The following is a 21,189-nucleotide window of genomic DNA, read 5'->3' as shown; positions in this document are numbered from 1 at the left end:
TGTCATCACCTTTGTCCTCTGCTTCCATCACAGTCCTACAGACATTCTGGCAGGTAGAGCTTGGGGAGTCTTGCCTTTAACATGGAAAGAAATTACAGTGGAGAACGCGACCAATTTTAATTTCCCCGCAGTTAAAAGGGAAGAAAGCTGACTTTTTTTTTTTTTTTTGACTTCACATACTAAGATGATTTTGCTGAAACTTAGCACAAATCTGGAAACTGCATTTTCTTGGGATCAAGGCCCTTGTAAGCCTTGAGTTTAGTGTCTGTGGGACTCGGTACCTACGGGGAAGGTCGGGTTTCTTCCATGTTGCCTGTTTCTGGTTTCTTCCTCTGACTCTCTCACTAGCATCATAAATAATCCTTTTCAACCTCCTATACTTTAGCGATTTCCTTTGAGAGACATTTGGAAAGTGATTCCTTTGGCCATTTGTTTTATTCAGCTGCAGCTCCATCTTGGGCTTGTTAATGTGCTGCTTCTTCCTACTCTCCTGTTCTCTCGTAGGAAAAAAAGTTGCATTTTCTTCTAAATCCTATGGACTTAGCAAATTTGTTTTATCATGTAGGTCTTTTTTAAAAATCTGGATTCCAAAAGAGGGGCTTCCGTACACCATTACAACTGCGTGTGCTTTTGAAGAGCCCTTTATCTTCCAGGGAGTAATTGTCTCTTATTCAGCAGAAAATAAAAAAAGGCTTGCTAAGTCTCTGCTCCCAGTGGGTGAGACATCATAGGAAATTGAGAAATTGTTTCTTTTGGGTCTGGTGGGAAAATTTTGCTGGTGGAATTTAGTATGAAGGCTTTAAGACTACTGCTTCAATCCATCAAGAAAGAGCTGTTTAAAGACTGGCAGCCTCTCGGGGAGAGGTAACAATTTGATCTTTCCATAGCTGGTTTGTTAAATTTTCCGAGGAGTTCAAGGGATCATCAAGAAGCTTGCATTCTGTCCAACATCATGATTGTGTTACTTTTTAATACCCAAGAGGAAGACAAACAAAGGTTTATTTATGTATTTATTTGAAAGTTAGAGCTAGAGCGAGAGTGAGAGCAAGAGAGAGAGGGAGATTGATTTTGATTTCCATCTGCTGGCTCACTCCCCATATGGCCACAGCAACCAGGGCTGAGGCAGGCTGAAGCCAGGAGCCCAGGACTCCATCTGGCTCTCCCAAAACTGGAGCAGCCAGGACTCAAACAGGCTGAAATGTCATGAATGGCAGCTTAACTCCGCTGCACGGCAATGCGGGCCCTGGTTGTATCATTTTGAAAGAGAGCTTAGACGTAGTTTGGCAACTTAGGAATTGTTTTGTCAAGAGCTGGCCTCAGCTGGATGCCCTGCCTACCTGTCTGTAAAACAGGGGATTGTATGGGGGGGTCTTGAAAAAGTTCATGGAAAATTCATATTACGAAATGAATTTCAATTTTTTTGTGTGTGTCAAAACAAGCTTATCTTTTAATTCCATTCCCCATGAACTTTTGAAATGCCCTCCTATGTACCCAGACGCAAAATGATTCCTGGGTATAGCATCCAGTTCCCATTCTCCATATTGTCCTTGGGGTCCAGGACCCAGGCAAATCCACTTTGGGCATTAAACCTGCATCTTGAGCTCCACACCATCTTGCCAACTGGATGGGACCCTCCACACGGACACTTTACCTGGGATTCGTGCGCCAACGCAGGCCTTTCAGCTTCACTCCTCAATCTGTCTCCCTTCTAAGCTCCTTGGGGGTGCTATGGGCAGTGGCAGCCTACACCACAGCTGAACCTGCCTCCACTTCCACCTGCAGTCAGTCCCTTTGTTCTCTAACTACACCCACCTGTCACTCCCTTCTGGGTGCACTGTCCCTGGTGCCTGTTACCCGGCTCGGGCCAGACTTCTCCCATGCTTGGTTTTTTTTTAATCTCCCTTTCCTCTTGCCCTTGGTGTTTCTCTGTGGTAATCCTGATGGCACCCTGCAACCAAAACCAGTTTTCTAAAATTGCTCTTGATCACATTAATTCTTAGCCTAAGACTGGCTTCCTCAGGGTCTAACCACAGTCATCCGAGTGGCAGCCAGACTGTTGACCTGGCCCTTGGCTGTGTGTCTTAGTTTTGTCCCCTCTCCAGCTGCATCAGCCCCTGGACATATGCGACATGTCCCATAGCCATAATTAACAGATGATTTTCCAATCACTATGGAGTTCCATCCGGATAAACCCGTAGCACATTGAAAATGCCGTCTAATACATCCAGCCTACTACACATCACAGCCTAGCCCTCCTGGGCATGCTCAGAACACTTCTGTCGTGTTCCGCTGTGGAGCATCATCTAAACAGATGGCCTATTTTAGGGTAAGCTGTGGAATGTCTCTTGTAGCTTATGGAAGCCATGATGGAATCTGAAGACACAAAATACACCCCCCCCACACATCCTCAGAACCCTGCAGAGTGTGTGTTGTTCCCCACCATGGCCTCAGGGCTCACTGGGAGCTGCACTTGCTGCCACCCAGCATTGCCAGAGAGCGTGGGATCACACAGCAGGAGCCCAGGAAAAACTCCAAATGCAAAGTTCAAAGTGTGATTTCTGTCACACTTTCATGTTGTGCTAAAGCAGAGAATATTTTTTAAACCATGTATTTATTTATTTGAAAGGCAGAGAGTTACAGAAAGGCAGAGGCAGAGAGAAAGAGAGAGAGAGAGAGAGAGAGAGGTCTTCCATCTGCTGGTTCACTCCCCAGATGGCCACAATGGCCGGAGCTGTGCCGATCTGAAGCCAGGAACCAGGAGCTTATTCCAGGTCTCCCACATGGGTGCAGGAGCCCAAGGACTTGGGCCATCTTTCACTGCTTTCCCAGGCCATAGCAGAGAGCTGGATCAGAAGTGGAGCAGCTAGTATTTGAACCGGTGCCCACATGGGATGCCAGCACTAGAGGCGGCAGCTTTACCCACTACACCACAATGCCAGCCCCATAGTAGAGAATCCTAAGTTGATCCTCTTGAAGTCGGGGACCATCTGCACTCTTCCTCTGCTCTGTCCTGTTCTGGAGCCAGCAGGAATCTGTTCTCCAGAAGTCGGAGAACTCTCAGATGAGCCCCATGATTGGGATGGACCCTCCTTGTTTGAGCTCCCAGGCACTCTGCCCACAGTTCGATGGGGGCTCACCCTCCACTGTAAGCTCCTGGTGGGCAAGACCCTACTGCTCGTTTCCACCGAATCCTCTGATCTGTCCGTTGAGTAAAAACATTATAAGGACTACCTACTTATCATGTTTCCCTACATGGAAAGTTGAATCTTGATTACAGTACTGCAGAATTTGCTTAACAGGCTATTTCTTGAGCATTGGGAAGGCAAATAAGAAAGAATGAAAAGAAATCCAAAGAGCCTAGGAGACTAAATCTCAGCTCAGACACTGCAAGCGGGGGCGTTGGCTGAGCCGGTGGGCCTCTCTGAGTCCCAGTTCCTTGTCAATAAGCACAGGATAATTTATGATCCCAACCAAGGTATGGCTGAGGACCAAGAGAGCAGTGTCTGGGGTGGGCGAAAGTGCTTGGTGAATTGTAATGACTGCATGAGTGAGAGGAACTCTTACACCTTTCGTATCTGCAGTGTCCGCATTGCACCTGAGCCACACACCAGTCTGAGGGAGGAGGGGACAAATGGTTTCAAGGGATGCAAATGAGAGGAGGGTATTTGCCAGGCTCTGCTAGGTAGGTGGAGCCTTCCCACTGGCAGGATGGGCATAGGGCATGGTGCACCATAGCCTTTCCTGTTGGGTGGAGCTCAAAAATATTCTCCTGACCTCTCAGAAAGTGAGACCCGAGACAATGCAAAGGAAGTCCAGTAACAAGTCATCCCTTTTGAGTAAGTAACTCCATGAAAAATAAAGTTGATCTTTAGGGAATGGTTTTTGAAAAGGGAAGGAAACTCTGATGATGCAGAGAGCTGTTCATTGCAGTTGTGTTTATTATTATTAATGAGCACAATGCGTCTGAAATGCACCATCAATGGGTTTTCTGTAAAATGGGTACATAACTTTGAAAAAAATGCTCACACGGGAAAAACAGCCTTAAAATAATTCTATCTACAGGGCAGGCATCGACCTAGGGCCCAAGAAGACTGACCCCTCCTGGGGTACTTGAGTTCAAAGCCGTTCTCTGGCTCCTGACTCCAGCTATCTGCGGATGCTGACTGTGGGAGGCAATGGTGATGACTCAAGTGGTTGAGTCCCTGCCGCCCACCTGGGAGACCTGGATTGGGTTCTCAGTTCCCAGCTTTATCCTCTGCTTGTTGTAGGCATTTGAGGAGTGAATGGGCAGAGAGCTCTTCTGTCTCTCTGACTCTCAAATAGATAATAATAAGTTATATGCCTTAGTGTACCTGAAACTATGCAAATCTCTCTCTCTCTCTCTCTCTCTCTCACACACACACACACACACAGAGAGAGAGAGAGAGAGAGAGAGAAAGAGAGAGAGAGAGAGAGAGAGAGAGAGAGAGAGAGAGAGAGAGAGATGGCCACTGGGGAAACACATTCTTTTTGAAGTGGGTTCAATAGTAACTAAGAAATCCTTAGGCACAATCCTGCCCGTCTGGGCTGAATGAAGCTCATCATCTTCTGTGGCTTTGGGTGGAGACCAAGCCTTCTTCAGACCTCCTAAACCCTGCAGGGGACCGTTCAGGGAAACATCCACCCTACGTGAAAATCACCTGTGAGGTTAGAGGGCTGAAGTTTTACAGTACCGGAGAAGGAAATCCTAAACTTGGAAAACCAACAGTGATGACAGCGACTTTGTAAGGCATCCGTGTGTGAAGCGTTCTCCTGTGTACTCTTTCACTTGAAGTGGTCCTGCCACCTAGCTTGTTATGCTAACCGCCTATAGAGGAACTCAACAACAGAGAATGGCACAGTTACCTTATTTAGGTTCCATTTTGTTCTCCGCCTCATGGCCAGGTTTCCCTGCTGCGCAGAATTCACTTTGAACCCAGTGGAAGTTACCTGGAAGGGAACAGTTGGGCCCAAGAAACAAACAAGCATTTCACCATTGCTCTGATCAGTGGGGCCTTCCGAAACTTTCCGCAGGTCTTTTCTCACAGGTGCCTAGTGCAGGCTTGTATTGTAAGAGGCAGAGCTGGCAGTCACACAACAAGTCAGTAGCGGGAGTTCGTGCAGAATTAGGATCCCTTTATTTTCCCCTCCCAAGTCCCCATCTAGCCCGCATGGCAGCTCTCCCACAGGGTTCTGTGTTCCTTTTTTTACTGCCTGTCTCAGCTTCTGCAAAGATCTGTTTTCTCTCATTATTTTCCCACATTGCCGCGGTTCTGCGCTGTAGTACATTTGTCAAATGCATTGTGTGTCTTTGCTCCTACAGCTTTCCTGTTAGATGATTCAATAGTAGGCAATGATCTCTCCACCCGGGGAAGATAGAAAGTGAGAAAGAAAGAAAACAGCTCCGAGCTATTAACCCTGGGTTGTGGCCATTTTTCTTGAAGCCGGGATGCTGTCTCTTAACTGGAGTTCATTCTGTGTTCTCAGGATAGGAATAAATCTTAACACAAAAATCCAAGGCTTAGTTTCCAGGTGTTTAAGAGGAAGCTTCGGTCCCAAGTGTTTTTTTGTGTGTTCTCTTTTCTTTCTTTCTTTTTTAAGAGGGGGAGGGGCTCATGTTGAGTTCCTTGAGTTAAGGACAGTGCTGACTGCCTGTGGTTTACCTTGTCTTTCGAAGTTTATTTTATGTTTTGTTGTGGTTTTCAGATTTCTCATGGTTTGGATTTGGGAAAGTAAAATCAAGACAAGGTGTGGGTAAGTAGTCACTTACTCCTTCTCTGGACCAGTGATGAGTTTATGTTTTCTGATTGGGATGCATCCGCCTAGATCCTCTTACATCCTTGGTCCTTGATTCATTTTCTGGTTCCTGGTTTTTGATCAGTTGAAGAAGGAGGTCTAGAGTGTTGCTTGGAAAAAGGGCTACTTTGGCTAATTGAGTTCAGTCAACGGTTTTGCATTTGCAGAGTCTACTGGGTTTTAATCCCGAGCTGTTGCCAATGGTCGACCCAGGGCTCAGTTTTACAGCAGTTTTCAAGAGGGTCATGAAAGCAAATGCAACTACATTTCAACAGCACAGACAGCTAATAGTTGGCTGAGGTGTCAGCCCAGCCCGGTGTGGGTTTTGCTTCTATGGGCCACCACGTGATGGTTCTGAATTGGTCAATCAGCTCTTCCTTTATGACCATTTCTCTTTTCAAAACCCGCTCTGATGTCCAGACACTGTGATTTGAGCTTGATTGCGTTCCACTCCTAGTATTCAGACGATGTGCTGACAATTGAAAAGCAGAGTTTGTCGTTTAACGAGTGAATGCAGATGGTGTCTCTCATCATTAGGATTGAAGTCAGGTGTGCTCCCTGGGGACCCCTCCAATTTGTTCATTGTTTGCTTTGGGTACAGAGACAAGGAACGGGACTTACATAGATGGCACGACAAGTTAGGCTGTCTCTTGTCTTTCATGTGGGTTGGCAAGATCCGACCATCATGGGCACTTGGTTAGTGTGCCTTTCAGTAGCAAGGTTGGATACAGGTAAGATTGCAAAGTAGGGGAGGTACACACGTGTCACTGAGCTGCCCTGTTCTGAGCCACCTGCCCATGCTTGTTCATCCTGTTTGTATAAAGAAGCCTGTTGCTTTTCCCCTTTTGAATTTAACATCAGATCTTGTCCGGGCAACACAGCCTCTATCTGTGTGTGTCCAGTGATCCAAAATGCCCAGTGGGCTGAACTCAGGGTAGAGGGGGCCTGGAGTGAGGTGGGGGGAAGTCACCCTCTCCTGATCCTTACTAGTCCAGTGTATTTCAAGATAAGAGCTCGAAATCAGCAAAGGGACAGAGGAAATGAGGGAAAACCAGAACCTCGTGCTCTGCCAACTCTGAACTTCTGGGCAGGTCCCTTAGGGCAAATTCCAGACACAGTTGATTACAGTGGTTTTGCCAGGATGTATCAGAGGGATTATCCAACCTGGAAAGTCTTACAGGTGCCTTGTTTTCGGGCTTTGTGGTGAGTGTGTGTGTGTGTGTGTTGCTTGGGGTGTAGGGGAGGGAGTTAAACAGTGCTAAAAGATGGGTTTTCCTTCTGCTAAATAGCAAATCACTGTAACCACTTAGACATTTCCTCGAGCCAATTTACATTCCAGAGGGCACTTGCACCACCAGGACTTCAACAACATGGCTTCCCCTTGTAGACATTCTTAGTAGAGGGAAGTTTTAGAATTATTCTTCCAACCACGGTCCATCAGAGATTTTTGTTATTTTTCAAGTCAGGAGATGACTGTCACTGAACAGATACTTTGTGCTCCCAGTTCCCAAGAAAAGGGGGCATATCATGCTGTGGGAGATCCCGTGGGGAAGCCCTGGGGCTGGCCCGGAAGCCCAGAGAGCCAGGAGAAGCATGACAATAGCATTTCTGTTGGCTTCTATGGGGAGGAATGGGCAAGGCAGAGTAAGCCAGCTCAGGATTAGTAGTTTGGGTAATTTCCACAGGCTCTGGGGCAGAGGGAGCTCTCTTGAATTTTCTGGGCCCTGGCCCTAGAATGGCCCGGGGAGGTAGACCTAGAGTGTGAGAGCCACATAAGAAAGGTGATGGGGTGTAGACCTTGCATTGCCAGTATATGAAAGGTGCGCCTGCAGGACATGGTGCTTTCTGTCTCTGGGAACTGGCTGACCTGGGGAGAGGCAGTCCCACCAGTGCCAGCAGGGCCCGGAAGTCAGAGCATTCAAGGAGTCCTCTTTTTCTTCACCTTGCTGGCATGTGGGAGTGGAGAGAAGGAAACTCCTTTCCTAGATGCCTGTCATCAGTTCTTGCTGCGGGAGAGTAAGTTCAGCTCAGAAATGTCTGTGAAGTCCTATGCACAGGACATGTTACCAAGAAGCTGTGGCAAATGAAAACAAACACCTCTTTGCACCCGAAACATATAAAAATAAAAATGGTATAAAATATTTCTGGGCAGAACTCCTGCTTGTCGCTCAATCATTAGAACTACTGACCTCACACTCAGCAAGCGTGCACGGACCCAGCCATGTGAGACTTTATAGTAACATCACAGTATGTTTTGTCAAGTCCTTGTGTGAATTTCTTAGACCCCACCGTGGTGTGCACCTGACTCTTCTGTCTGTCTTGATATGGTGTCTGTTCAAACACAGGCAGACTCACCAAACCACACGCTGCGGCAGGCACAGGCAGGCTGCTGTCAAATGGTATAGATATTCACTGTCTCTGTTGAGAGCAAGTCCCCTTCCCGGTGCTGCTGTGCTCTATCAAAGTGTTCGTAGACAAATGGGCTTGATCCTTGCAACCTTGCCAGCCGTATCAATCTTCCAGGTCTTGGAGCATCGCTAATGAAGCAAACCGCATGTGGAGGAATATCTCACTGGATGGCTGGCTGAGGTTTTTTGGGTTCCAATTTGTTAACAGCAACTTTCTGGCCGTGTGAAATGGATTTTGAAAAAAAAATGATCTCTGATGTTTTCTTTAGACCACTTTCATGCCTAATTCCCTCTCCCCACCCCCAAACAAGAAGCCATCACCTTGTAATTCTTGGTGCCTTAGTTGGAGAGATCAGAGGAAGGGAGGAGTATCCTTTGGTGGCAAAGGAGAATTGACAGCAAGTTGTCATGATTGGGTAGTTTAAGTAGGGCTCCAAGGTGTACTTTGCAGATGATTTAGGATCTGAATTCCTGGAAGCATCTCAAGATTGTCTCCTAAGTATCCACCTTCTCAAAAATGATCAGATATGGGGTCGGCGCTGTGGCGTAGCAGGTAAAGCCACCACCGGCAGTGCCGGCATCTCATATGGCGCCGGTTCGAGTCCCGGCTGTTCCACTTCTGATCCAGTTCTCTGCTGTGGCCTGGGAAAGCAGTGGAAGATGACCCAAGTCCTTGGGCCCCTCCACCCATGTGGGAGACCCGGAAGAAGCTCCTGGTTCCTGGCTTTGGATCAGCTCAGCTTTGGCCATTGCAGCCAGTTGGGGAGTAAACTAGCGGGTGGAAGGCCTCTCTCTCTCTGTCTCTGCCTCTCCTTCTCTCTCTGTGTAACTCTGACTTTCAAATAAATAAATAAATCTTAAAAACAAATGGTCAGATACTACTGTGATGTTCATTCCCTGCCCTGGGCCCACCCGAGGAGAATCAGAGAAGTCAACAAAGAGTCAGTGTAGTTCTCATCCTTGCCGGTGCTCCAGAAGGGAAGATTACAGGCCTTCAGACAGTACATGGAGCTTTTGAAAACGACAACCACATTTCTGGGGGGACAACGATGGGGCCTGGCACCTGCTGAGAATTGTGCAGCCCTGGGTTGGGGGGGTAGGGGGAGCCAGGCAGTGGTCTGCTTTGTAGCTGCTTCAGGAACCAGGCAAGTCAGTGAATGGTGGCATGGTTTTATTGTCAAGATGCAGAAACCTTAGCATAGAAATGTCTCTATTTTCCATCACTGGAGAGAATTCGGGTGATCTGGACTTGTCAGAAAGCTAATGAAAGCACAGGGATGGTTGGGGACATGAGAAAGCACTTGCCTTTGTATGTATTCTTGGCAGGAGTTCTGGTCTTTAGTAATACAGGTGAACTAGGCACAAGAGGAGTGCACCAGTAGGCTTCCTTTGGCTTTGAGTGTTGCCTGGCATCGCTGCTGGCTGTGTGAGGACTTGTTTGCAGATTTAAACCAGGGTGTATCCTTCAAGGTAACTTAAATGCACGTACCCTTAAGATAATGCTTTAAAATCACCTCTAATAGCCGTTGGCTGCCTCCTGCGTAGTTGATTGAAATCACAGGTAGCTGGGGAGTGTCCAGTTGTTATCACTATGATAAATCCCCACAAGAAGAGGTGGGGAAGGGATCTTGCAGGTTGGGGGATGGAGGATCCTAATTCTTAGGGGATTCAAAAACCGTCTGAGAAACAGCTTTTGCTTTGAAAATGGCTCAAGTCACCGAGGTAGTTGAGTGTGAGGAAGAAGGTGGAGCATGGGTGGAGGTGCTGCCGCAGGCATCCTGGGGGGGGGGGGGGGCTGGAGGAAAACATGGCTCCTTGCATAGGGCACAGCCTTTCCTATTTCCCCTCCTCTAGAGAGCATGTGCCTTGGCTGGGGACACCAAGCCTTCTGCCTTCTCACTCCCCTATGTCTTTCCTCCGCACCCACTCTCTTCCTTCATGCTCTTGACTTGCACCAGTGGCCAGCGGTCTGTTTCCATGGAATCCTTGCTCATTTGGTTCCCTTTGGACGTGTGTGCAGCATTTGTCTAGGAGGCCGTGTTTCTCACGAAGGAGTTCCTATCATAAGTGATCTTAATGACTGTAAAGGCCTCACCTACATCTTCATCTTTATGATCTATTTTTGTTTGCAAACAGTGTGGATTTAGTGGCCGGGAGATAATTAGTTTAGAGAATATGTAATAGCCTGTACATAGTGGCATATAAGTAATGGGATTATAGATTAGAAAACATGTCTCATATGAAAAATTCTATGATCGTTGCTGTGGTGTAAGGATAGCCAAGTCATGACTCTGGAAATAATACTGTAATTAAAGGTAAACTAGATGCCTTTGTTGAGGGATCGATCCATTATTGAAATGAATGTTTTTGGTGGACAGAAGTGGTGCCGATGTTCAGAGAATGTCGAGGAGAGAACACAGTCATTGAGGGGCCCAGTGTGATTCTAGTCACATTGCAGTTACATTTCGTTTGGTAACACCTCAGAGAAATCTGAACGCATGAAGCCCATTTAAACTTACACTTCCATATCACTAGACTCAGTCCAGTCTCATAAATCCAGCAGATACTGTTTTGTGCATTTTCCTGTGCAAGTGCATGGAAATACAGAAGGTAAATGAGTTGTCTGAAGAGTGGAGAGAGGAAATACAGGTCTCCCAACTCCTAGTGCAGCATTCAGTGCTCCGTGAAACATGAATCCTAGATCCATACAGGAAGTTTCAATGACAGGGTGTTCTGTAGATGCTTTTAGAACAAAGAGGAAAGTGGGGCCTGGTGCCATGGCTCACTTGGTTAATCCTCCACCTGTGGCGCCAGCATCCCATATGGGCACCGGGTTCTAGTCCCGGCTGCTCCTCTTCCAGTCCAGCTCTCTGCTGTGGCCCGGGAGTGCAGTGGAGGATGGCCCAAGTCATTGGGCCCTTCACTCACATGGGAGACCAGGAGGAAGCACTTGGCTCCTGGCTGTGGCGGCCATTTGGGGGGTGAACCAACGGAAGGAAGACCTTTCTCTCTATCTCTCTCTGTCTGTAACTCTACCTGTCAAATAAATAAATAAATAAATAAATAATCTAAAAAAAGAACAAAGAGGAGAGCTGCATATACAACTACAGGAGAAGAAAGTGTAGAAATTAGAACTCATTGTTTTGGCCGATCCTGAAAATGTTAACCCTAGTACTGCCTATGACCCAGAGATGCCACTCATGAAAACATGTGTCTACACGGAAGTCTCCCTCCAAGTGTTCATAGCAGTATTTCGCATCATAGCCCATGCGACCTTGATGCCCAACAGCTAACGAACCTATCCATATCCTATGTGGCCTATCCATATGATGGAGTTGTATTGGGTAAAAAAATAAATAAAAATGGAGAACTGATGCATGCTCCGTGTGAATGAACCTCAACAACATTATGCTACCTGAAAGCAGTCACAAGAGAGTGCATACTACATGATTCCGTTGATATGAGTTTCAAGATGACGCAAAGCCATAAAGATAGGAAGTAAATTCAAAGGAGCCTGTGGCTGGAAGTTTGCAGGGGTGGGGGTGGGGGTGGGGGAATGGGAAGTGAGTACTGATTGGACGGAGATGAAAGTGTCCTAAAAATAGATTGTAGTAATGACATAAATCCTGTGAATATATCGAAACTCATGGAATTGTACACTAAAAATGAGAGTGTTTTAAGTTTATGAACTATAGCTTGATAACACCATTATAATTACAATTATACAATTATAATTAATTTTTTTTTCTACTTCAGGCCCAGCCTCAGTTATCAGCAATGATGATGACTCCGCCAGCCCGCTCCACCATATCTCCAATGGGAGTAACACCCCCTCCTCTTCAGAGGGCGGCCCCGATGCCGTCATTATTGGAATGACCAAGATTCCCGTCATTGAAAACCCCCAGTACTTTGGCATCACCAACAGCCAGCTCAAGCCAGACACATGTAAGTACAGCTGCTTACACTTATTGGTCCATTTGCTACATGACTGTATCAACCAGCCTTGTTTATCAGAGCCCCTGGGGACTCCAGGGGAGCAGTGCAGGATCTGAGGATTCTTGTGGCTTTTGGCCTATGGGACAGTTCCTTGAGTTGGTTGCTGATGGAATTCTTGGAGCCTGTCTCCTGCTGGGGTGGGGACATTTGGGCAGATACCGACTTCTCTTGGGATCTGCCTCCCAAAACCATTTGTCAACATGAAGCTGGAATCAAGGCGTGCTTATCTTGGAAAAGATAGAGACAGAAACCAGAAGTACCATGAGTATGCACACACGTCAGTTATAGAAGAAAGGCGATTGGTGAATTTAACTTCGGTTTATTGAAAGTAATTAAAATACGTACTGTAGGCAGTTGGGAAGGCTTGTGTTGTACACAGGTGGTATCAATTTGGATAGTTCTGTATTCCCTGTTCAGTCCTGGTTCCCAGCATGAGGTCCTGTTGTGATACCATGACAGCAAGGAGACATTGCAACAGATGAAGTGCTGGGGGAAGCACATTGACTTTGACTTCTTGGAACCAAATTAACCCATTAGCCTCTGTTGGCAAGTGTGAGAATTTTCTCGGAGCCCCCATTCTATCTTTGGCACTGCTGCTCAAATATTTTAAAAAAAAGGATCCATGGCTATCAAACAGACCCCAAGCCTCTGCTCACTGGTGAATTAGGGGCCAAGAGGGCTAGGGTGGCAGGTGGTCCAGATCCAAGAGGTCCCCTGCCACTGATGCGTGAATGTGCCCTCATTGTGTGTTCTTGTCTTGTCTGAACTACCAAGCTCCTGCCCTGTCTCAGACTATTGCCTGGGTAGGCTTTAGGGAGTGACAGCATACCAAAAACTCTCATCAGATGAGGGAGCCTAACTCTGTTCACATGTAAAGATACATCTGTAACATCTTCCTACTCATTCCCATTTCTCCCAAAATATGCTTGAGAATGGAGTTGACAATAAGCGTTAGGAAGAATTGTGTCATAAGTTTGTAACATGTAAGACTGGACCTACCATAGACTTCAGATAAATTTAGAACATGACAAGATAAGTAGAAACACATGTGTAAAGAATATTGAACTCATTTTCCTCATAGAGAAAAGTTAACTGTTTGAGGAGATAGGTGTGTTTACTCTGATTGGACATTATGCAATGTACAAGTGAATTGACACATCACATGGTATCCCATAAACACATGCAATTTTTCTATGTCAGTTAAATTAAAAAAAAAAAAAAACTGGTACAGAATAGTGAGCACCTGGAACAAAAAGGTATAATTTGAAATCAAGGCATCATTAATCCTAATATTTTGGTTGTGACGTGGATAAGAAGAGAGAGAAACTACTTTCTAATGTGCCTCCTTTGATGAGTTAAGCGTCCAACCAAGGTTCTTACAATGCCCTGCTTAGGGTGCCGTGGTGGGCGCATCTGTCATCATTTTGATTGCTCTCCCTAGGAAAAGAGTCCTTTGACTCCAGAACCAGGCTGGGTGATTTACTTCAGTTAGCCTGAGGCTCTGTTATAATTGAGGTTGACTAAACTCAGTATGCCGTCAAAAAATTTGTTTTCCCTTGTCATTGGAGGAAAGAGAGCTGAATAACCCAGGAGAGGCCATGAGCCCCACAAGTCCAGTAGGAGACAATGAACAAAAGAGCACGAGATGAGACGATCCCTGAGACTTCCTGCAGATGGAAGTGGACTAGGTGGCCACTCATTCTGTTGGTTCTGCCGGAAGTGCGTTCTTTCCCACAAAATTCTGCAAGAACGCGGTCAGCGGTCATCTCCTTCACTGGGCGTTCATGCAGAGGTTCTGCGTTAGGCATTTTGGTGATGTGCGGAGGACTCCTGGTTTTGTGGCTCAGTCATTCTGTGCCACTTCCATTTAGAAGGCTTTCAAAGAGCCAGTGCAGCCGGTCCACATCTCTAGCTTCTACCCAGAAAGGACCATTTGCCCATCCTTCCCTAGAACCTTTGAACTGGGCCCTTCCAAGGACTGTCCTCTTCTGGCCTCACTGCTGTCAGTTGCTTGTCACCTTATACCAGAAGAAAATGTCTTTTTTCCAGGCACTGAGCCATGTACACTCTTTTCTGACTTTAAGAACACTTAAAATCACATGTCTTCCATGAATCCTTCTCCAAACAAATATGAATGAAGAAGTAATTCAGTTCTCTCCTTCCCTTCACACTTTTATAAACATCATGTCATATATATGTCATATTTTACATATAATGTCTCATATATATACATGCATGTATATATCTCCAAAATATTATCTTCATATATATATTTATTTTCAAAGTATCCATTGCCTTTTATTAACTAATGGGTATGACTGCTTGCTTGTATGTGTTTCTGTAGCCTTGGGTATGTTAGATTGTGAGCTCCTGGAGAGCAGGAACTTGATCTGTTGAACCATTCCGTCATAGCACAGGACGTGATGTATCTTGGACTTGGCCAGATGTTGGCCAGATGTGGCTTCTTGTTATTGAAATACCACCAACTAGCTGACTTGTAGCAAGAAGACCCACAGCCTTTCTCAATGGCTTTATTTCTATCCCACTCACCTACATAGTAGTTTATGTAGGAGATATGCTGTTCACAATCTATTGGTCCATGGAATCGACTAGATGACAGTTTTAGGAGAAATAGATTTTTAATAAAAATCGCTTCTTCAATCATAGTCACCCAGAGATTAAAATTGTTCAAATGCAGATCTCTGACATAGAAAGGCCAGTGGAATCCTGGGAGCTCAGCTTTATAATAGGTGGTTCTCATTGCGTATGTTTTATAAATGACCTTCTAAAAATGGCTCTTCTGGGGCTGGTGTTGTGGACAAAACCAGCATCCCATATTAGAATGGCACTTCAGGTCCTGGCTGCTCTGCTTCTGATCTAACTTCCTGCTAAGGCGCCTGGGAAAGCAGGAGAGGATGGCAGAAATGCTTGGGTCTCTGCACCCACGTGGGAGAGACCTGGCTTCAGCATGGCCCAGCCCTGGCTGTTACAGGCTTTTGGGGGAGTGAACTAGTGGATAAAAGATCTCTCTCTCTCTCTCTCTCTCTCTCTCTCTCTCTGTCATTTTGCCTTTCAAATAAATAAATAATGAATTTTTTAAAAGACTCTTCCAAGAATTTGCACGGGTTACATTGCCAAAAAAAAAAAAAAAAAAAAAAAGAGAGAGTTCAGAACTTTTCCTGGATACTTAAAACAACATGTCATAAGGACAGTACACCACACCTGGGGCCCAAACCACCATACTGATTTCTTTCCTGAATCCATATGCTCCTCCAAAGTGCTGGCTTTGGAATGTTTATGTGATCTCACAGACAGTTGTCCCGTCGCATTCCACTGGATTGTTAAGGATCTGATCTAGAGAGTGGAGTTCAATTCATGGAATCTTTATGGATTCCTTATAATTCTCCTGTAATGCGAGGAACTAGAGATTTTGTGGTAGCAGTGGCTTGCATCCTGCCTTCAGGGAGTCTTCTGGGGAGATGGTCACCTAATCACAATGCGCTATGTTAGGCACCACGTGAGGATGTGGTAGAACAAGGGTCTTAAATCCCAATTACCTCTTGGAGATCAGACAGATCAATATCAGACATAGGCCAGAAAAATGATAGAGGGTCATGAAAGCCACGGGTGGGGGACAGCATGGGCCTGGTATTACCTAGTATTCTAATTATTCTAGAGAGGATGGAAGTATATCACTTTATGTGAATTCCCCAAGATTGGAAACACTGTGTGGGATTTATAAGAACACATCTGTGTGAGTCAGGTTCAACCCACAGTGCACCCCCTGCGTGCTCTTCTGAGTTAGACTTGAAAGGTTAATGAAGGCAAACACCTTATTTTACCAATGATGTGAGAGTGCTTCACAAAGTTCATGGAAAATGGAATTAAAAGATATTGTGAAGACCTCTCATCTAGCCTCAATTCTTACGTATTTTCTTTAAAAATGAAACCACAAGCAATAGCAAAAGATGTGATCCAATGAGATTTATTTTAAATGATGCGTATGGTCACTTAGGTAAAAGATGACGATGACTTGTGTCCCCCGAAAGTAGCTTTTGCCTCTCAGCACTATGTGAGATTTGTCCGGAGATGGTTGGCAGGATTTTAGCACAAGCTGAACAGAACTGAATTGCTCCCGAGCACTTTCCAATAGCAAGTCTGTCTACTTTATTGCAGGGCCCAGAGGTTCCCCCAAGACCGTCTGATAATAATTTGGTATTTGGAGGCTCCTGTGTCACTGCAGGAACTAAAGGAGGCTTAACCCATGCCTGATGGAGAAGAGTTCAATGGTTATCTGCAAATTCTGGCCAGACAACACCTTGACGTCACTCCTTAGCTTCCAAAACCTACCCAAGCAAGAAGTTGCCTTCCCAAGACTAACCCCTCAAAGTGCTATGGCACTTTAACTGTAGACCCACCTCCTCGATCAATCAGTATGGCAAGATGGAGCTGAGGAACTCAGCAACATCAAGGCTGGCGTTGGTCTTTAATGCAACTAGTCTCAGACATGTCTGAAAACCACGCATCGTCTGTCCGCCCGCGGGGTTTCCTAGTAGAATTTACAACCTTGGGTCAAGGGCAGCAGTTCTGCCATCCTCTCCTTGGCTGCCGAGGAAGTTTCTGACAGGGTACAATGGAAATATACCTTCCAAGCTGAAAAACAAACCAAACCGAAACCAAAACCTACTAACCAGCACCCCCCCACACCTCCAAAATCATCAGTCTTGAGTTATCTTGAAGGGTGGGGACATCTTCTCCTGTCAGGACAAATGCCACAGACTTCTGTTTATCCCTACAATTGTGTCTTTTCTAGAGAAGTCTTGCAAATGAGCTAGGGCCAGAGGTCTTTGGCCTACATTAAATTAGACTTGTCTCTAACTGCGAACCTGGATGTGTTTGTCCCTGTGGCGCATGCCTTCTGTGTAAATGTAGAGCTAATATCTTCCTGTGCCAGATGCATAGAAAGAATCCTGACTTCTTTTTTTCCACTTCCACTTCGTGTCCAATGAAGGGAGGAGTTGTTGATTTCCTCTAGAGTGTGCCATACTTCTTCACATATTACATTTGCTGAGTGTGTAGAGTGTGTGTGTGTGTTTTCCCACTGAGATATGATCATTAGGACATTATATAGATAAGCACAGATTCACAGACCATCTAGGAAAGAAAGAAGATGGTCTAAAGGGAAGGGGTGTTTGCAACACATGGGCAAAAAACCTGAATCTGGATTGCATCTAGCACCCCAGAGCTTACCAGATCACAGGGTGAGGGCCCTGAGAGTCCACTCAAGATGTTTCTACAGTCTTGCGTGACTGTAGTCTAGTGACTGTGGTCTAGTTTTGATGCTCAGGGGTAGAACGGAGAAACACGCAGAGACAATCGCTTTAGCACTTTTCTCCTGTCTTTTCTTATCAGTTTTGTTTCTGAAAGCATTTGACTGGTCACACACAACAGCTGCTTTGGGGACTGGGTGGAGCCTTTGAAGGCCACGGGCTGCACTTTACAAACAAGCCAAGTCTATTCTGCCCAGGGTGAGCATTAGGACGGAGAGATCAGTTATTTTCAGGATCCTTAGAAGTTGCTTTGTTTATGGCACCCTGGGTTGACAACTCATCCCTGTGGGGGCCTCTCTGGCACTTTGCTGGCATTATGTAGGCCACAGTACAATTGACTCTCTCCCTCTTGGTGCCATCGCTCCCTACCACTAGCTACAACAATTTGATATTATATCCCCTTTTCAACTCCAAAGGAGATGATAAGAAGCTATCAAATAATGCTTAACAAAGCAACTTGAGTTTCCTGGAAGGAAGGGAAGGAGTACATGCTGTATAATTACAGTTAAAATGTAAAGGCACTTTACAAACTCTCCCGAGATGAAGATGTGTTAGCAAGTCGGTGTCAAGCACAGCCAAACTATGTAAAGTCATATTATTAGTATGTGAACCCTGTTCCCAGTCAAGAAATACCACCCCATTATAGGATACCTACACCTCCTGTGGAAGACAGTCCTTCATGAGATGGCCAAAGAGGAAAACAACATGGTCATGGATTTAGGTTGAGGAGGTGCTAATGGTAATATTCTGAGGACTGTTTACCTCCACATCATCGGTCAAGCACAATGGGAGTACGCATGGTGCACACAGCACACATTCAGCCCAAGTTCAGCAAATCTTCGGTGATGAGCTGGACATATCCCAGCTGGTGGAGGAGCATCTGAACACATTTGCTCTGTGTATTCCCCAAGGCCCAACTGAACGGGTTTGTGTGCACCTGCAGGATGCCTCTCATGAAACTGCACCTTGGTTTGGGTTTCAGGTTACAGACCGGGAGCAGCTCAGCAGACACAGACAAGGAGGAGCTGCTTAGGTTGCTAAGAACCTCGTGCTGCTCAGCTGCTTTGGAACAGTTGACTGTGCTCTATGGTTAACCCAAGATGACCCTGTTGGAGGTTTTTCTGCAGAGGTGATGCTCAATCCATGTTTTCTCCGCAGCTTCAGGTGCTGGGGTTCTCTGTCTTTACCCAGTCTGGTAGCCTGAGAGAGTGATCTACCACTTCTGGCCTTCTTCTTGGCCTTGTAGTCACACCAGCTCCCCTTGCTCAGGTGTAGCAATGCCCCTCCACACAATTATGCTCACTGAGGCCGTAGGACTTTCTGATGGTTTGTTTGGCCTCACTTTTTCTTCGCCATTGTTCTTTCTCTTGAAAGGTGGGTAAGAAGAATTTTCCCTATACTGTGGATAGGATAGAACTGGGGAGAGAACTGCTCTGTAGTTCCACCTGATCACTGTAATCTGTCTTTGGTCTTGGACCCTAAATGTAAGTGAGTGAGTCATCTCCTGAGGCTGAAGCAACAGCACAGGGAAGAGCAGAGTCAGTTCTTCCCTGTCTGCTTCCTTGGGCTGAGAAGGTACTGTGAGCTGCTGTTGGCCTCTCTCGTGGAGGGGGACATTGGAAGACACACGAGTGCGTATCAGGGTGACCTCCCATTGTGGTTTGTCCCTGCTAAAGCAATTCCTGGCATCTGGGATGTGAAACTTCCAATTCTAAAGCCAGGAGGGTTCCAGGAGAACCATAATGGCCATTCCTGTTGGTATAGGCCTGAGAAGTTTTGCTAGTAAGACAATCTGAACCACCCAAAATGCCTTCAGGTATTCTAAGAATAGATAAGAGAGGCTATAGAAAACTTGGAGAACATAAGATACAAAAGTGATATATAAAAATCACCTGTAAAATCCCGACAGCTAGAGGTAACCACTGAAATCATTTGGATAGACAGCTTTGTAGACCTGTGAACACCCCTGAAATCTTCTTGTCACATGAAATTTGATCAATCACTTGTGCCCTTGCTTTTCTGTGTAGTGAGCTTAGCTCCTGTTTCTATTGTTATGGTTTACCTTTGGTGGGTTTTACTGGAAAGGCTGTAGGAAGCACATGAGGTATATGACTTTTGATCTCTTGTTGTATATTTACTGAGTGGTGCACAGGGATTAGGACAGAGCCAGGGCCACATGTGGCTGGACATGTCAGGTCCGATCCAGAGGTATCCTGGACTCCAGATTAGATAAGCTATTCCATGGTGAGCACCACAGAGAACAGGGCTGTGCTGTGGGCTGGAAAGACTCCCAAAGTGAGGACTGTTCTGGAAGACAGGCTGAGGGTTCTAGGTAATGGGCAATGTTCCAGAAGATTCCATGGCAGTTGGTTCCTCAATGGAAGCAGATGATGGCTTTTGTCCTTCCCACTGGCTCACTAGCTCCATTCAGGGAGCTGAGGACTTCTTATCAGCTAGAGTCTCCCTTTAGTCATTCCCTGCACCTGGTAGGGTGAGCTGCCCAGAGAGCTACAAATTATTCGTTGTAAAAGGCTTCTGGCAAGGAATCCCCATCCATGGGATGACACAAAGTAGGGTGTCAGCATCAGACTGTTATGCAATGAGGATAAGGTTGACAGATTCTAAAAATGAGTCAAGAACTAATAAATTCCTGTGATTTGTAGATGATTGTATCTGTGTGACTTTGAACCCTAGGCAGTGGGAGTCCTAGAAAGAAATCAGTAAGCCAGGCCTTTTGCTATGTTACTCTTATCAGTTACTCTATGTGGGTAGACATCAACACTCTTTTCATCCTGTTGCTGTTATTTAACACATTCAGTGCACCATGCCATTGACCTTCTGGGTGCATTAAAGTGTAACTCAGGCTCCTTATTAGATAATGATGGCATTTAGACTGAGTGCCATAACCCTAATGTTCCAACAAAGTGGTTGATATAGACAGGAAAAAGCTCCACATTGTGTAATGCATCACCACAGCTGGTCTCCACTTGGGGAAATGTCTTTTGTTTTATTTTACTTTACTTTGTTTATGAGAGAGAGAGAGGAGAGAAGGAAGGAAGGAAGGAAGGTAGGAAGGAGGGAGGGAGGGAGAGAGGGAGGGAGGGAGGAAGGAAGGAAGGAAGGAAGGTAGGAAGGAGGGAGGGAGGGAGAGAGGGAGGGAGGGAGGAAGGAAGGAAGGAAGGAAGGAAGGAAGGAAGGTAGCAAGGAGGGAGGGAGGGAGAGAGGGAGGGAGGGAGGGAGGGAGGGAGGAAGGAAGGAAGGAAGGAAGAAAGAAAGAAAGAAAGAAAGAAAGAAAGAGGGAGGGAGGGGAGGGAGGGAGGGAGGGAGGGAGGAAGGAAGGAAGGAAGGATGGAAGGAAGGAAGAAAGGAAGGATGGAAGGAAGGAAGAAAGGAAGAAAGGAAGAAAAAAAGAAAGAAAGAGGGAGGGAGGGGAGGGAGGGAGGAAGGAAGGAAGGAAGGAAGGAAGGAAGGAAGGAAGGAAGGGGGCCAGAGAGCTCTCACCTGCTGGTTCACTCCCCCAAATGCCCACAATGGCTAGGACTGGGGCCAGGTCCAAAGCCAGGAGCTAGAAACTCAATCCACATCTCCCACTACTTGAGCCATCATCTGAGGCCTCTCAGGGTCTGCACAGGCAGAAAACT

The 21,189-nt window shown here is 46.0% G+C and overlaps 1 protein-coding gene across 3 annotated transcripts in view; it reads left to right on the top strand.

Moving 5' to 3' along the window:
- The window catches only part of NTRK2 (neurotrophic receptor tyrosine kinase 2), a 374,642-nt gene that overhangs the window by 207,681 nt on the left and 145,772 nt on the right, over nt 1-21,189 (top strand). For 2 of the 3 annotated variants that reach the window (XM_062207127.1, XM_062207126.1), the window contains one exon: nt 11,979-12,167. In XM_062207127.1, the coding sequence (XP_062063111.1) occupies nt 11,979-12,167 (189 nt within the window). Of the gene's footprint in view, nt 1-5,724; nt 5,773-11,978; nt 12,168-21,189 lie in introns of all 3 variants that reach the window. The other variant, XM_062207125.1, reaches the window with a different exon arrangement.

Source organism: Lepus europaeus, chromosome 12, assembly GCF_033115175.1.
Source record: "Lepus europaeus isolate LE1 chromosome 12, mLepTim1.pri, whole genome shotgun sequence".
Lineage (NCBI taxonomy): Eukaryota > Metazoa > Chordata > Mammalia > Lagomorpha > Leporidae > Lepus > Lepus europaeus.
The sequence above is the reverse complement of the archived record's forward strand: the minus strand, read 5'-3'. Positions and strand labels throughout refer to the sequence as shown.